Source organism: Myxocyprinus asiaticus, chromosome 33 (genome assembly GCF_019703515.2).
Source record: "Myxocyprinus asiaticus isolate MX2 ecotype Aquarium Trade chromosome 33, UBuf_Myxa_2, whole genome shotgun sequence".
Lineage (NCBI taxonomy): Eukaryota > Metazoa > Chordata > Actinopteri > Cypriniformes > Catostomidae > Myxocyprinus > Myxocyprinus asiaticus.
This window is the reverse complement of record NC_059376.1, coordinates 8,470,389-8,487,203: the sequence shown is the minus strand read 5'-3', so window position 1 is coordinate 8,487,203 and position 16,815 is coordinate 8,470,389. Positions and strand designations below refer to the sequence as shown.

The window sequence follows — 16,815 nt, the reverse complement described above, 5'->3', positions numbered from 1 at the left end:
TTGCCCGTTTTCCCCTTTCTTATTTTTGATTGCAGCAGAATTATTGATTCTTTATACAGTGAACTGTATTCCTGCTGAGGGTATAATAATCTATGAAAATATTTTCTTAATCAGTCAGCTGGCAGATGACACATGTATTTTTCTTAAAGATGAAAACCAGGTTCTGGGTGTTATGGATGGATTGGAAATCTTTTCAAAAGCTTCCGGCCTTCAAATTAATTGGGATAAGTGTGAGATACTAACTGTTCATGAATCTAACAAATCTTCTATTTGTGGAGTGAAAGTCAAACAATCAGTGAAATATCTTGGAATCACAATCAACAAATCAGCTCGTGAAAGAATGGATGACAACTTTTCTCCTAAGATGGAGAAAACAAAGACTATTCTCAATGGATGGCTTCAGAGGGACCTAACCATACAGGGACAGATACTGTTCTCGAAAGCTGAAGGTGTTTCAAGAATGGTTTATCCTGCCTTATCTTTATATGCTGACTCTAAAACAGCTGCTTCATTTGACTCTCTTTGATTTAAATTCATTTGGAAAAATAAGACTGAATATATTAAGAGGAAAACAATGACTAGAAACTACGCTGACGGGGGCTTTAATGCTATAGATTTCACAACCCTTAACCAGGTGTTTAAAGTCAGCTGGGTTAAACAATGCCTGTTAGATGGTAATGCTCCCTGGTTCTTTATTCCAAAAATATTTGACGGTTGTGGCGACTTAAAATTTTTGTTGGGTTGTAATTTTAACTGTAACAAATTGCCCATCAAACTAGCTAATTTCCACAAGCATTGGATTCATGGAAGTTAGCTTTCAAGCATAACTTTTAACCTCATAGATTATGTTTTTATAGTTTATATGTTTTGCATAGAAACAAGACCATATTTAACAGTCCAAGTCCATGAGACGGAGTGAAGTAATAGGGGATAAATATGTGAAATGGAATGCAGCCCCACACTTCGGATTCCCGCCAGAAGTAGTAGGTCATCCGGGCATTTCTTGCTTACTGTCTTATTAATACTATGGAATCGGACATACTACTCCACTGGCATACTGTTTTTGGCATACTATATAGTAGGGAAGTATGGCTATTCATTAGAGTTGTGTGAGGGTGGGGATTATGAAGTGCAATCTGTTGTCACGTCACAGTCGAGTTGCATTGTGGGATATGGAGCTGCCTGAAGCATACATCAGAGTAGACTCGCTCCCTCAGTCAAAATTGAGGGGTTGAGGGTCTGTCAACAGAAACTTCCCTCGTTCACTTAAACGGACTTCCAAAATGGCGTCAGAGATTCCCCTGAGGGGAAGTGCTTAGGGGAGTTAGCGAGTAGATGTTAAAAGTGAAGTGGAATCACAGCCTGTAGTCTCTGGCGTAACGATCAACTAGCATGTTACGACAGTATGTCACTGTTTGCGGATACCATATAAATGAGTGGGGAGAGCCGTAATGTGACACCTAGCTGTCGCAAAATCGTTCGTGACTTCTCTTATAAAACGTCAATTTATCGTAGTAAACTCCACACATTGTTCATTCCAAATGCATTTTGTAGTGTAAAACATGTTGAAGATTAGTTGAAAGGCAGTCAGTTCTTAATTGATTCCTCACAATAGCAGTTTATTCAGCACACTGAAGCATCTGCTCCATAAACATCCATTAAAAAAAACTACCTCTTGTCTCCTCACCAGTATACCGCCATAGAATGTGTATGGGAGCGCCGCGTCATGCACAGTCAGGCAGATGGACTACAAGTAAAGGCTGTTACAAGCTAACTTTGCCATTTAAAAATACACAAAAAGTTTTGTTCCAAAACATGCAAAGTAGGCATTATCTTATCGGATATGCTCAAATTTTCATATTACAAGAAAAGTGATATAGATGCCATAGAATGTCATAACTTTTGTATGTGATAAACAACAACCCTAAAACATTATTTTGAAAAATATATGATATACATACATGTAAATGACACAATGCACATTTATTGTGTTGTATTATTTGAGCTGTAAAGTTTTTTAAATTGTCGTTTTTAGTTTCAGAGTTTACGGAGTTACATCGTCATAGCAACGAAGTTGTAAAATTGAATAAAAGTTTACACAGAAAAGTTTAGTAAGTGATTTTATCACACTTAAATCATGTTAATACAAGCATATGTCTAGTGGTTAAACTTTTGAAACAGTATTTTAAATATGTTGTTTTGGCCCCATTCACTTCAATTGTAAACGCCTCACTGGGACCCAGATTTTCAGGGGGGTTTTCCCCCACAGATTTTTGCAGGAATTATATACCTCACTTCATGGTAAAAGGGTTAAAGGAAGCATTAACACATATAATTACATTTTGCCATTCTTGAAAAAATAAATAAATAAATCAATAATAATCAGACTATTTCTCTCCTGAGCAAATTACACAGTTTAGCGTTGTAATTCCAAAAAACTAACATACAAGCTTCGATTTTCTCAAATTTTATTAAGAACATTCAAAGCTTATTACATTATGATTCAGACATTTTTTTTTTATTATTGGAGAAACTTGCCATGAAATTGTCACAGGCCATTGAAAGAATGCACAAAAACAGGTGTTCAGTTGGTCATTTTCTTCTCAGAACCGCTTCTTTGCATTTTCCTCCTTGAAAACAAAGAAATGCCAACATTAGTGTTGCTGATTAAAAGTACACAAAAGGAAATATATTTAGTTTATCCACCTTATTTTTCAATGTAACTTGGGTGCGGCCATTATCAACCTTGAATGTGGACCGCTTCCAGTATAAGCCATCTCCAGCTATTTCAGTGATACAAAAATACATATTTATGCTGCTTTACTTTTCAGGCTGGCAATATATGTCACCATATTATCATCAAGCATTATTATTTTCATAAACACATTGGTTCAGAGCGCATATAGTTTTACGGTTTATCTTGTTTGAAAACATTCTTTCTTTCTTTACGGTGTATAGTACATAGACACACAGAGCTCGGATCCAGCATGGCTTCTAAAATATCACCTTAGGAAATAAATAAATAAATAAAAGGCATTATCGGAGGTTTCGCAGATAAATCTGAATGGGGGTTTACATGGAGACACGTTAAATACTGCATCGTCACGATCTCTGTAAAGTATAAAGCAGATTTTATTACCGTCTTTTCAATACAACACACAGCAACAAGTGAAAGATATATTTACTCTTTTACTATAAATGCTGATGTTAGAAAATTATCCACCATTAGGATATTATTCTGCTGTACACCCTGTGGTTGAATTCTGGTTTTATTCTCCTTCTTGTTATTTAACTTGCGGTCAGTGACAGTGGATCTTTGCCACACTTGCCGGAAATGCAACCGCTTGCTTTCTTACAAGTTGCAAAATAAGGTGGATAGTTACTCCAAGTTTGAGTCCTTTACACATTCAGTGGCTCAAAATGTATTTGGACACTTAAATCACACTTAAAAATGCATGCATTTCTTTGCATTAGATAATGTTTCAAAACAAAGTGCCATTAACAAATGATGCTATCTTTTAAACTGACTTTTTGGAGCCATTTTTGCCAACCAGAAAGTGTCCAAAAACTTTGTCTTCATTTTAAACATTACATCTATCTTTTTAAACCTAACAAACATTCCTGAACTGTTTCACTTGAAAAGCTTGCACAATATTTCTTTCAAATAAATGCCATTGCTTTGTTATTCTGTTATATAACGCAAATACACTTGATACATTTTTAGATGTGGCTTAAAGGAATAGTTCACCCAAAAAAGAAAATTGTCTCATCATTTACTCACCCTCATGTCATTCCAGAATTATATGACTTACTTTCTTCTGCTGAACACAAACAAAGATTTTTAGAAGTATATTTCAGCTCTTTTGGTCCATACAATGCATGGATGGGTGCCAAAAAATCTGAAGTTCCAAAAATCACATAAGTCAGCATAAAAGTAATCCATATGACTGCAGTGGTTAATGTCTTCAGAAGCAATATGATAGGTGTGAGTGAGAAACAACTTTTACTATAAATTCTCCTCATTGCTCAGTCAATCTCCACTTTAACTTTCACATTCTTCTTTTGTTTTTGGTGATTCACATTCTTCATGCATATTGCCCCCCTACTGGGCAGGGAGAAGAATTTCTTGCAAAAAAGGACTTGAAGAATTATTGATTTGTTTCTCACCCACACCTATCATATCACTTCAGAAGATATGGATTTTACCACTGGAGTCGACTGGATTAATTTTATGCTGCCTTTATGTGCTTTTTGGAGCGTAAAAATGTTGGCACCCATTCACTTGCATTGTATGGACTTACAGAGCTGAAATATTCTTCTAAAAAACTTAATTTGTGTTCTGCAAAAGAATCTACACATCTGGGATGACATGAGGATTTTAAATGAGAATTTTCATTTTTGGGCGAACCATTCCTTTAAATGTGTTATTTTTGTATGTATTTATTATTTTTCCCTTGATTACTGCATATTCAGTTATTAATCATTTCAATATTTACAGGTAATTGCATTTTTACCATCACTGACAAAAATTACATGAAGGTGCTATGATTTTTTGTGACTTTTCACTGCAAAACAACACAAAATATACTGTAAATGGCATCACAATTTCTTCGAAAAGCTGCAACAAATTTTAAAAAAGCAGTGTGAAATCATGGTGGGACTGGACTTTTAATTGTAAACAAGCCTGAAACACACCAGGGACTCTTATTTTGAAATGACATAGACTTTGCTCTATTACAATGCTCTAGTTAAGTAGGCTATTCACCAAATAAAATAAATAAATAAATAAATAAATAAATAAATAAATAAAAGCAGCTGATTTATTACATTTTGATTTGATAATTTGTTATTGCAAGTTGTGTGTTGTGGAACAAAGTACCAAGACAAATTCCTTGTAAGTGTATCTTACTTAGCCAATAAATAAATTGATTGATTGATTACCGGTAAGCTTTTTATGGCCAATATATTTACCAGATAAATGGTTTTGTATATTTGTTCTGACGGGGCACGTTTCCATAGAGTCACACTTTTTTGCATGCCCTCGCTTCAATTTAGAACACTTGATTTCATTTATTTAATCACAGTAACAAAATATTTTTTGAAGTGAGGATGAAAATATGGATGAATATTGTCAGTAGCCAAGTTTCCATCCACTTTTTGTGATTTCAGTTATCAACAAAGTGAAAATGCATAAATATATTTAGAGAAATTTGCTGTTTTCTGATCATTTCCATCCAATTGGCCTTTTATCGATAAAATGGTGTGCATGATGACTCATCCTTAAAATTTTTTTTTTTTTAAAAACACACATTGTCGCATAAGTTTTGGTTTATTGCAAAAGAAATCAGAGCATGATCAGTTTCCATACCAAATTTTGTGTAAATTGCAAATTGTGTTTCGCGTCCCAGTTGTCCCCAAATCTTTGTAAAATGGAGAAAGTATTGAGACAGTTAATTAAAATTGGCCAGATTACTGTCATTTTAATTTCACAAATAATTGCAATGGTAGGAAATATCAGAAGATGATGTTGAAATGGAGCAGTTGCTCGACTGGGAGAGACCACACAATAGGGTGTTCTGGGAGGCTGTGGTGAAGAGACACTTCACAGAAAGTCTCTGGTTGCAACATTTTAGGATGTCACGGCCAACGTTTGAGATGCTGTGCTAATTCATTGATCCTGATTTTCCAACATGAAAGCGGATCGCCAAAGCCCTGTTCAAGCTGGTAACCTGCACCCAGTAGTGGGGTAAACTTTTGGGGGTAGTAAAACGACCGTCCATTGATGTGTATAAGCTGTGTGCACAGCTGTTAGAAAAAAACTGATGCGCCGTTATATAAGGCTGCAAAATGTAGCGGAGGCCAGTGAAATTACGTACCGTGATGGCACACTCGTCCCCATTTTTCATTACATTAATCGAAAAGGGTGGTCATTCATTGTTCTCCAGGCACTTGTTGATGACAGGGAGTACCCATTAGACAACTGTGTTTCCAGCGTCAGATCTGTACAGGTGAACCTAACCTGAATTCTGTAAATTCTTTTGTGACAATATTTTTTTGCGTCAATGCCCTTTTCATGACAAAAAGTGTTTCCAAACTAGTTTTTCGAGACATCTGAAGTATCGACATAGAATTTATGTGCTAAAGTTAAACGAAAACAGATTATGCCGACACTTGTGAAATTTTAACCATAATTTGCGTTTCCATCAGTTTGTGACGAGGAGGAGGGCGTGGCCGGGCCGTGATGGAGCACGGTTCGAGAGAGAGAAAGACGCACGCGGCCGCGTTGTTTGTGTCTCCTTATGTTTTATGTTGGTTTAAGTTTATGTTGTCCATTAAACTTTATGTTGACTGTTCAGCCGGTTCCCGCCTCCTCCCTGCCCAACCTTTACCTGTTACAGTGGTGCCGAAACCCGGGAGGGAGGAGGGATACCTATTGAAAAGAATGGTGATGGTCTAGAAAACAACAGGCTTTAGTTCAGGAAGGTGTGACTTAGTTACAAAAATAATCCTGGTTATGGAGTCCTGAAGCAAGATATATTTTATTTTAAAGTTACTCTAAAGTTTATTTTTTAATTGTCTTATGTTCAACGTGATGACAGTAAAATGCTAGCATGCCATCTGGGGTTCAGAATGACACTGGAGTTATCTGAGGTTAAGTGACTTGCTCAAGCACACAATGGTGATTGTTAATGAATAGATTTTTGGGGATTTGAACCAACAACCTTTTGGTTACTAGCACAGATCTCCATCTTTAATCATGCCATGGACCTTTTTAAAAATAAATAAATATTATAAATATATATATACACTGGCGGCAAAAAGTTTGGAATAACGTACAGATTTTTCTCTTATGGAAAGTAATTGTTACTTTTATTCACCAAAGTGGCATTCGGCTGATCACAATGAATGGTCAGGACATTAAAAACATGAAAAATTACTATTACGATTTGAAATTTTTTTTCAGAACTTCTTCAACTACTTCAAAGAGTTCTCATCAAAAAATCCTCCACGTGCAGCAATGACAGCTTTGCAGATCCTTGTCATTCTAGCTGTCAGTTTGTCCAGATACTCAGGTGACATTTCATCCCACACTTCCTGTAGCACTTGCCATAGATGTGACTGTCTTGTCGGGCACTTCTCACGCACCTTACAGTCTAGATGATCCCACAAAAGCTCAATGGGGTTAAGATCCATAACATTCTTCCAGTTTTCTGTTGTCCAATGCCTGTGTTTCCTTGCCCACTCGAACCTTTTCTTTTTGTTTTTCTGTTTCAAAAGTGGCTTTTTCTTTGCAATTCTTCCCATAAGGCCTGCACCCCTGAATCTTCTCTTTACTGTTGTACATGAAATTGGTGTTGAGCGGGTAGAATTCAATGAAGCTGTCAGCTGAGGACATGTGAGGCATCTATTTCTCAAACTAGAGACTCTGATGTACTTATCCTCTTGTTCAGTTGTTCATCTGGCCTTCCACATCTCTTTCTGTCCTTGTTAGAGCCAGTTGTCCTTTGTCTTTGAAGACTGTAGTGTACACCTTTGTATGAAATCTTCAGTTTTTGGCAATTTCAAGCATTGTATATCCTTCATTCCTCAAAACAATGATTGACTGATGAGTTTCTAGAGAAAGCTGTTTCTTTTTTTTGCCATTTTTGACCTAATATTGACCTTAAGACATGCCAGTCTATTGCATACTGTGGCAACTCAAAAACAAACACAAAGACAATGTTAAGCTTCATTTAACAAACCAAATAGCTTTCAGCAATGTTTGATATAATGGAAAGTGATTTTCTAGTACCAAATTAGCAATTTAGCATGATTACTCAAGGATAAGGTGTTGGAGTGATGGCTGCTGGAAATGAGGCCTGTCTAGATTTGATCAAAAATGACTTTTTTCAAATAGTGATGGTGCTGTTTTTTACATCAGTAATGTCCTGACTATACTTTGTGATCAGCTGAATGCCACTTTGGTGAATTAAAGTACCAATTTCCTTCTGAAACAGCAAAATATGTACATTATTCCAAACTTCTGGCCGCCAGTGTACAGTATATATATATATATATATATATATATATATATATATATATATATATATATATATATATATATATATATATACACATCTCTCTCTCTCTCTCTCTCTGTCTCTCTCTCTCTCTCTCTCTCTCTATATATATATATATTTATATGTGTATATGGGGTTTTACCATTTTGACACCCTGAACTTAAATAAAGAAGACCTTTTCCATGTGGGTAGGTAGTACATTGACAGTCATGTATTGATGACGTTGAGAATGTACGTTATCTGCATTTTTCTGAAAATTCTGCAATCATTTACTCATCCTCATGCCAACCCAGATTTCTACGACTTTCCTCTGCAGAATAAAAATAAATATTTTTAGAAGAATATTTCAGCTCTGTTGGTTCATACACCGCAAGTGAATGGTGACCAAAATTCTGGAGCTCAAAAAGCACATAAAGGTTTTGGGTGAGAACAGACATAAATATAACTCCTTTTTTACTGTACATTTTGCCACTGCAGTCTCTAGGCATGGTCATGATTTTACACCTGCATCACTCCCACTTTGATGGGATTATTATATTTTACAATGCTTATCAGATCAGATTTTGAGTAAATTGGAATTAAATGTAAAGATTTTTTTTTTTTTTTTTCAAAACATTTCTATTTGTTTTATGGGTCAATCAGATGTGGGTCAATCAAGTTTTTTTTTTTTTATGGGTCAATCAGGTTTTTTTTACATTTAAATACATAATAATAATAATAATAATAATACAATTAAAAAACATTACAAATGCAATTCAGACAAAACAATTACTTGAATACACAACCACTAATATGAACATGTTTTCAATTTCTGAGTTTAAAGTCATTTTCATGTTTTGTTTTGTTTTTTTCTGGGGTTGTAGAGTGAAAAATTACACCAAATTGGTGTAGCCGTCCGGAGACAGTAAATAAAGAAATAAATAAAGTCTCATTAGAACCTGAAATCCTTGAAAAAAAAATGTTGGCCTAAGTAGTATGGAATATTCTTTTATTATTTCTTGAAAAATAAGCAGTAAAACCATTTTGTTTTAAAATATTAATAATATATTATTACAGTTTGAAAAGAAAAAAACTTTTGTCAAGCAAATCAAAGTCAATGAAAAAGCTAATTATTTCAGGTCAAATGGAGTAACCCAAATTCTTGATTTTGTTGTGTTTGTAAACTTTTTTGAAATAAATGATTAAGTTGAATTTCTTGAATTTCATGTATTCAGTGTGCAAGGTGTTTTAATACCATTATTTGATGGTTACACAACTTGACATTTAAAAAAACACATTTTATGAAAATCATGACCATGATTTGTATACAATGTACAGGTTTTAAAAACAGAGCTGTATACTGTATGTGAACCACAATTATACAAAACGAATTTTCGGAATTTTAGTGAAGGTTCACTTCAGTCTCAGTTTTTTTTTTTTTTTCAAGGTTGTATTTAAACTTTGTCACCATTTTCACTATATTTCATACACACTATTTGATCTCCTTGGATAAATTATGCAAGCTTGAGATCCAACTGTACATCAAGTGAAATAGTGTTGACTTGGAAGTGTGGATAGATTCACAGCATAGTAGCAGAATTTTCAGGAAACTCAACAGAACTGCAATGACTACCCCTCTACTGCCTGTTCTTCTCCACATTATTCCATCTTCTATCCTTCTTGAGGATCAGTCGCAGGTCGATCCCTGTGCTCGACTTTAAAAACACTTGTTGTAGAGAGAGTCATTTTCCAGAAGAGTGCAGCAATGCCCTCGACATTACGTAACTTTATAATTTAGTTTTATTTTATTTATTTATTTTACCAAAATAGAACATTTGTTTTAGGTTGCACTTGATGGTTTCTCTAATGTTCCCTTAAACTCTTAATTCAAAGAACCTTTCTACAACCATGAAGCAACCTCAATAAACAGAAAAGCCATAAATGGATTAATTATTCATTTTAATAAAATTAGAATGATTAAATTCAGCCACAACACATTTAGGAAGATTAATATCCATCTTACAGCCCTCGGGACATCAAAAGATATTAAAAATCGAATAAACATTCAACTAACCTTGAAGGAATAGTTCACCCAAAAATTAAAATTCTCTCATACTCACCCTGCATTCCATCCCAGATGTGTATGACTTTCTTTCTTCTGCAGAAGGCAAGGCAAGTTTATTTATATAGCACATTTCATACGCAAGTGCTTTACAGAAAGAAAATACAAGATAAAAAAAATAAATAAAACAAATCAATTTTAAAACCAGTTTAGAACAAGAATTAAGAATACAAATTTATAAAATAAATAAGAAAGTAAAAATTATTAAAATTATTATTATTTTTTATTTGATTTTTTTTTAAAGGAAAAGAATACAGAGATAAAATGATACAGTGCAATCAGTGAGTACAGCACAGTGTGTATCTAAGTACTGTATCTAACCTACCCTGAACCTTGTTCCAGCTGCGGGTGGCATAATAGCTAAACGCTATTTGTCCTTGTTTTAAGTGAACCCTCTGTATTTCAAACTGACTTGATCCTAATGATCTGAGAGGTCTGTTAGTTTTATATTCAACAAGCATATCTACAATATATTTAGGTCCTAGGCCATTGAGTGATTTATAAACGAGTAATAGTACTTAAAATCAATTCTAAATGTAAGTGAAAGCCCATGTAAAGACCTGAGGACAGTAGTAATATGCTCAGATTTTTTGGTTCAGGTCAGAATCCTAAAATTTAGAAGTAACATCTAGAAAAATGTAGGTGCACAGCTACAAGTTAATGTCCATAGAAAAATGAGAGACGCTGGCACACTACTAACCGTTCCAATTTATTGACAACGTTTCGACCCAAAACAGGTCTTCGTCAGGTCAAAAAAAAAAAACGAATCATCTTTTCCCTCCTAAGCTACATAAGCTTTTTTATAGTAGGAATACAAGTGGGTGGAGTATACCATCACCGGGTGTTAAAATACATTTACAAAGGAACCTTGAACATTGTCAGTAAATTGAAACGGTTAGCACTGTGCCAGCATCTCATTTTTCGGGTCAGAATCCTGGCAGCAGCATTCTGAATGAGCTGCAGCTGTCTAATGGTCTTTTTGGGAAGGCCGGTGAACAGTCCATTGCATAATAGGCCCTTTCCCACATACAGTTCTGGTACTTTTTCCATAGTAACTTTCTAGATGAGAACTCTTTCGAGGAACGGAACACCCGATGAGAATTTTCCCAAGCTGCATTCGCATTCAGAAGAGTAACCACCGTAGTGACGACATCTAGTATCAAACATTTTTATTCTGACGTTATTTGCATGCGCGTTTCAATAGCAACAAAAACAACAACAACAACAAAATCAACAACGCCAATGGAGGATGCTAGGACCAGAGCTACACTTTTGTTTGTTAGGGCTGTTTTCTACGAACTGTCTGAGAAGAAAGCCTGCCTGACTGTGCCTAGTTCCACATTGAAAGCATGAAGTCTTTATAGATGTTATAATGGACTTCAAGTTTTGTTTTGCGCCAGAACACAAACAAAGACTTTTAGAAGAATATCTCAGCTCTGTAGGTCCATAAAATGCAAGTGAATGGGGTACAAAACTTTGAAGCTCCAAAAGGCACATAAAGGCAGCATGAAAGTAATCCACAAGACTCCAGTGGGTAAATCTGTATCTTAAGAAGCGATCCAAATTATTTTTGGTGAGAACAGACAAAAAAATCTACCAAATACACTCCTTTTTCACTAAAAATCTTTACATCCGCAGTCACCTTGGCGATCATGATGATTTTAAGCTTGATTTTACATCCTAGCGCCATCTAGCACTCTGTGCATTCATCAAGCGCTAGGAAGGGTAATCGAGCTTGAAATCATGACCGTGCCTAGAGATTGCAATTGCAAGAAAACGACTCACATTATGGTCTGTTCTCATCCAAAACCGAAAAAGACATGGATTTAACCACAAGAGTCGTATATAGATTCGTTTTATGCTGCCTTTTGCCTTTTGTGCTTTCTGGAGCTTCAACGTTTTAATGACGTTCACTATCATTGTATGGACCTACAGAGCTGAGATATTCTTCTAAAGATCTTCATTTGTGTTCCGCAGAAGAAGGAAAGTCATACACATCTGGGATGACATGAGGGTGAGTAAATGATGAGAGAATATGCATTTTTGGGTGAACTATTCCTTTAACTTGTCAAACTATTTTGATAGCCTTCTAGTGGCTATTACTGTAAAGGCAAGCGCGTCTCCCCGCTGACGTCACCTTATGTTAAGTTGAACTACAACTACCAGATGAACGAGTCCGTCCTAACGCGCTGTTGATTCTTCTCCTCAACCTGTGCATCACTTCTTTTCCTCAATTATCTTTTTCAGTAGACAATGACCGAAGAGTATGATTCACTTTGCTTAGGGGAAAGCCCGCCGAACCTGACGGATCCCTGCGCATATGATGCATTTCCTGGTTTTCGGCTGAACACAAGCGGATCAGCGGAGATGATTGAATGAGCGAACGGAGAGGAGAGAGCAACTCCTGAATGCTGGGCTTCCGATCGTCATTAGCAATAGAGCAATAACCCGTGCATAATAAAAGACAACGTGCCAGAGGGACTTTTAAAGTGGATATTGAAACAGAGCTGCTGTCTCGCTTATGAAGGAAACACATCAGCTGGCTGGACTGCTTGGCTCCTTTCGCACTGACACTCGTCCAACTCTGATCTTTTATAAGCGGCATGTGTAGTATGAAGTCATGTCAATGGTGACACCCTTCTGGGCTACTGGTCTAATACACGATTGCTTCCGTTTGTATCTTAATCAACTGAGTATTTGCGTCGGATCTGTGACATTAATGCAACTTGTGTTGGTAATGTGATGAGGCTCCGCTGAGCTCGCATCTACCTCGGTTAACTGTTCTGTATTTTCTTGGACTGTATTGTACTGAGATTGCTGTATATCACCCACCAGCTGTCAAGCTTTGCTGGAGTCGGAGGACGACGTATAAACAGTAATCTAGCTGTATTTCATGATTTGATACTTGAATTAATTTGTTGACTGACAATGAAGAAGTTCTTTGACGCCCGCCGGGAGATGGTGGGCTCCGGGCCCGGTTCAGGAGCCGGTGTGGGAGGCGGCGCGGGGTCCGGCAGCGGCGGCACGTTTGTCGGACGGGTTTTCACCATAGGACGGTATCAAGTCACCGTGGAGGAAACGGTGGCGGAGGGTAAGCGACTTTGGTGACTTTTATGTGGTGGCCTGGTCAATGATCCTGCTATTTAATCGTTACAGTGGATTTAATGTGTCTACAAATGAAATGGCTTTGCGGTTCATATTTAAAGAATGAATCCGAGCCTATGACGACACTAATCCCCATTCATGCGTCATCTTAATAATTGCTGACAGCGTGGAGTGACGCGTGCTGCCTCAACAGAGGAGTCTTAAAGGAATAGTTCACGCAGAAATCAACGTTCTGTCATCATTCTGCCACCCTCGTGTCGCTCCAAACCCAGATGACTTTCTTTCTTCTGTGGAACACTTGTGGAGATGTTAGGTAGAATATCCAAGCTTCTCTTTTCCATGCAATGACAGTGGATGGAGACTAGGACAGGCAAGCTTCAGAAAGGACAGAAAAGTACTATAAAAGTAGTCCCTACGACTCGCGATAGCTTTCAGTGAGGAACAGATCGAAGTTTAAGTCATTTTGCACTTGTGCAGATTTCAACATGGTGCCTCATGAATTGAACACAAGCACAAAAGAATTTATGAGGTATTTATAGTGAGCAAGTCCTGTGGATCATGGTGGACCAAATTACTCAAAATGAAATGATTAAATCTATAAATCATTAATTAAACCATTAAGGAAAATGTCCCAGTTTCATTTAGAAATAATTTAATAATTAAATCCCAAGTTTTGGGAGAATCCATGAAAAAACAGTTTACTAAAGTAAAAATAAAAATAATAAAAAAAACTTTCATAATGTCCACTTTCAAGAAACTGCTATTTTGTAATTTTTTTTTTAATTTTTAATTTTTTATTTATTTATAATTAAAACATACTATTTCCCAATCTCTCTCCATCCCCTGCACAGACAGTGCTGTTGATTGACATTTGTGAAAAGTATTCCATTACTATGAAAATACTCTTTGGGGAAATCAGGCATTAATTTGAAAATTAGGTGTCATTCGAAAATTCAGCCTATTATTATTAAAAACGACTTTTGGGAATTGTATGTTTTTATTATGAAAAAAAAAAGAGAAAGATTTAAACGTAGTGGATATTATGTAATGTTTTAAACAATACATTTTTTATTTTTTATTATTGCAAAATAAATTAGTATGTTTTTAATTTAATTATTTTACGATTCAGTTGTTTTAAAATAAATGGTTACATTTACTTATCAGTTTAATTAATTATCTTTTGATTTAATTATATAATTTTTTAAGTACTTTGGTCCTCCGTAGTGGTTGGCACATTTTTGTAAAACAAAATCAGCTCAGACATTCTGCCTAAAGGCCCTGGTCAGGGCTGTAGCTAGAGGGGTGAAAGGTGGTAATGATTCTAGGGGCCCACAGGTCCAGGGGGGCCCCACAACAAATTCTAAACTGTATTTTTTTAAAAGGAAAGGGGCCCAAAGCAGTATACAGTCAGGGACCCCAGAATACCCAGTTATGTCCCTGGCCCTGGTATACTTAGTTTCAGATCGCATTGTGCCTGGTCAACCTTGGTGCCTTTCAAAGTGATACTCTCTTGGCCGCGAGTGAGTACGAACGAGTTTGACACACGTGCACTATGACTGCTTTGCGATACTCTTTTAGTACAGTCAATGGGGCAGGCACATGCAGTGATGATGCGCACAGATGAGGACTGTCCGCATGTCAAGAAAATCTGTGCACGTTCCGTAACGTGGACAGTCGAAATATACTTTGGCCTACACATCTACTTTTGTGTTCCACGCAGTGCTAATTTTCACACCTTTAAAATAATTGTCATATTCATTCATTTTAGTCAGTATAACTGTCTAAAATGGCATATAATTGTAGTTGACAAAAACAACATAGTTGACATTAATGTGCAAAATGACAGTGTAACAGGCTGTAAATTGTAACATTTGAAAATGTCTCAAGTTGTTTTTGCCCATACAATGAAAGTCAGTGTGGTACAATGTTGTTTTAGACCCAACTGAGTTTCATTGAATGGACAAAAAAAGTTGAAAAATTCTCCAAAATATCTTCTTTTGTGTTCCACAGAAGAAAGTAAGTCATTCAGGTTCGGAGTGACATGAGGGTGAGTAAATTATGACAGAACCCCTCCTTAATAAAAATAAAAAGACATATAGACAGACAAACAGACAGACCGTGTCCATGCAGAATAATTGTTTTTTTATAAGGTTACTAATATGGAGTCTTCATCTCATGTGAGTGATTAATTTTATACATATATTTTAAAACAAAATTTCATTAGGAGTAAAACTTTGCAATGAGGAAAACAATGACTGAGTGCACCTTAGTTAAGTTGATTTGAGAGTCACTGGCTTGTGTGTGGAACGTTAAGGACTGTGTATGCCAGCTTGATAATCTCAGCAGTAATTATTTATTTACACCAGGCTGTTGTTCTGAAAGCAAAATGCAACTAATAATAAGAGAAACTGTAGGCTGTCATCTGCTCAACCGCACAGCGCTGCGACCAACGCAAAACAAATGCGTTTACTCATGCAATCCTCTACTGCAGTGCCGCTGAACCTGATGTGTCGCGCTTTGAGTGGCTCGTGATGAGCATGGGCGCATGAATGGTTTATCTGCGCTGCACTCTTCTGCTGACTAGCTCAGTTTCGTCCCACTTTGTGTTTAGTGTTCCAATCAGTTCATATCTAAATACAAAAGGATGCGCGAATATGAGCAAGGATTAAAAAGAAAGAGGAAGTTTTGGCATGCAGGTGCGAGGAACTTCATGTCAGTGGATTAAAATTCATACACTTATCTCTAGCTATTGCTCGCATGTGAGTGATTATTACAAGTGCCAATGGTGGATCCAACAATAATTTGCGGATCCCCTGTGGTACCACCGCGGACCCCCTGTTGAAGACACTTGGTCTATGGTGTCAGGAAGGGCAGCCTCATTACTGCAGTCATGGCGTGACTACAATGGCGTGAAATTTCAAACTACATCTTAGGTTTACAAAGGCCTGGCTGTAAATACGATTTCTGAAATAAGATTTCTTGATTGCTTTTCGATGAAATTTCGCTAATTTCATCATCTTCGGCGGATGTTTGACTCCACTGAAAGACTTTCTTGTGACGTTCCACACTAGAGGTCTGCAACCATCCCGGGCCCGATGGGACCCGAGAGCCCGACGGGTTTCGGGTAGGGTTCGGGTCAGTTTTTCAAGTAGGACTTCGGGTTCAGGTCGGGTTCGGGCTAAAAATCTGACGGCATCATTCGGGCCGGGTAGGGTCAGGCCACAATGTCTCGGGCACAGGTCGGGTTTGGGTTTCATTTTAAGGCCCGTGCAGACCTCTACTCCACACTCCAGCTCAGTAGTTGGCGGTAATGCACCATAAGCTGGATTGCGAACTGCCAATAAACATTAAACGAAGAAGAAATACTTGCCTGTGTCAACAAGTTAACAGATGTGACAGTGCTTTTAATCATGAAAATGTTTAACTAAATAGTATATAAATGAACAGCAATGGTTGATGTCGGAGTTGTTGTTGTGTTCAGTTGATAGTTGAATTGCATTGTCAGTGCTGTCTTGTTCGGTATACAACGATACAATTTTAGCCCGATAG

The 16,815-nt window shown here is 36.7% G+C and overlaps 1 protein-coding gene across 6 annotated transcripts in view; it reads left to right on the top strand.

Annotated features, from left to right (window-relative positions):
• The first annotated feature begins 12,335 nt into the window (after positions 1–12,335).
• Positions 12,336–16,815, top strand: part of LOC127424666 (AP2-associated protein kinase 1-like) — a 93,545-nt gene continuing 89,065 nt past the window's right edge. For all 6 annotated transcript variants that reach the window (XM_051670031.1, XM_051670030.1, XM_051670028.1 and 3 more), the window contains exon 1: positions 12,336–13,252. In XM_051670031.1, coding sequence (XP_051525991.1) covers positions 13,090–13,252 — 163 coding nt within the window. In that variant the 5' untranslated portion in view covers positions 12,336–13,089. The remainder of the gene's footprint in view (positions 13,253–16,815) is intronic.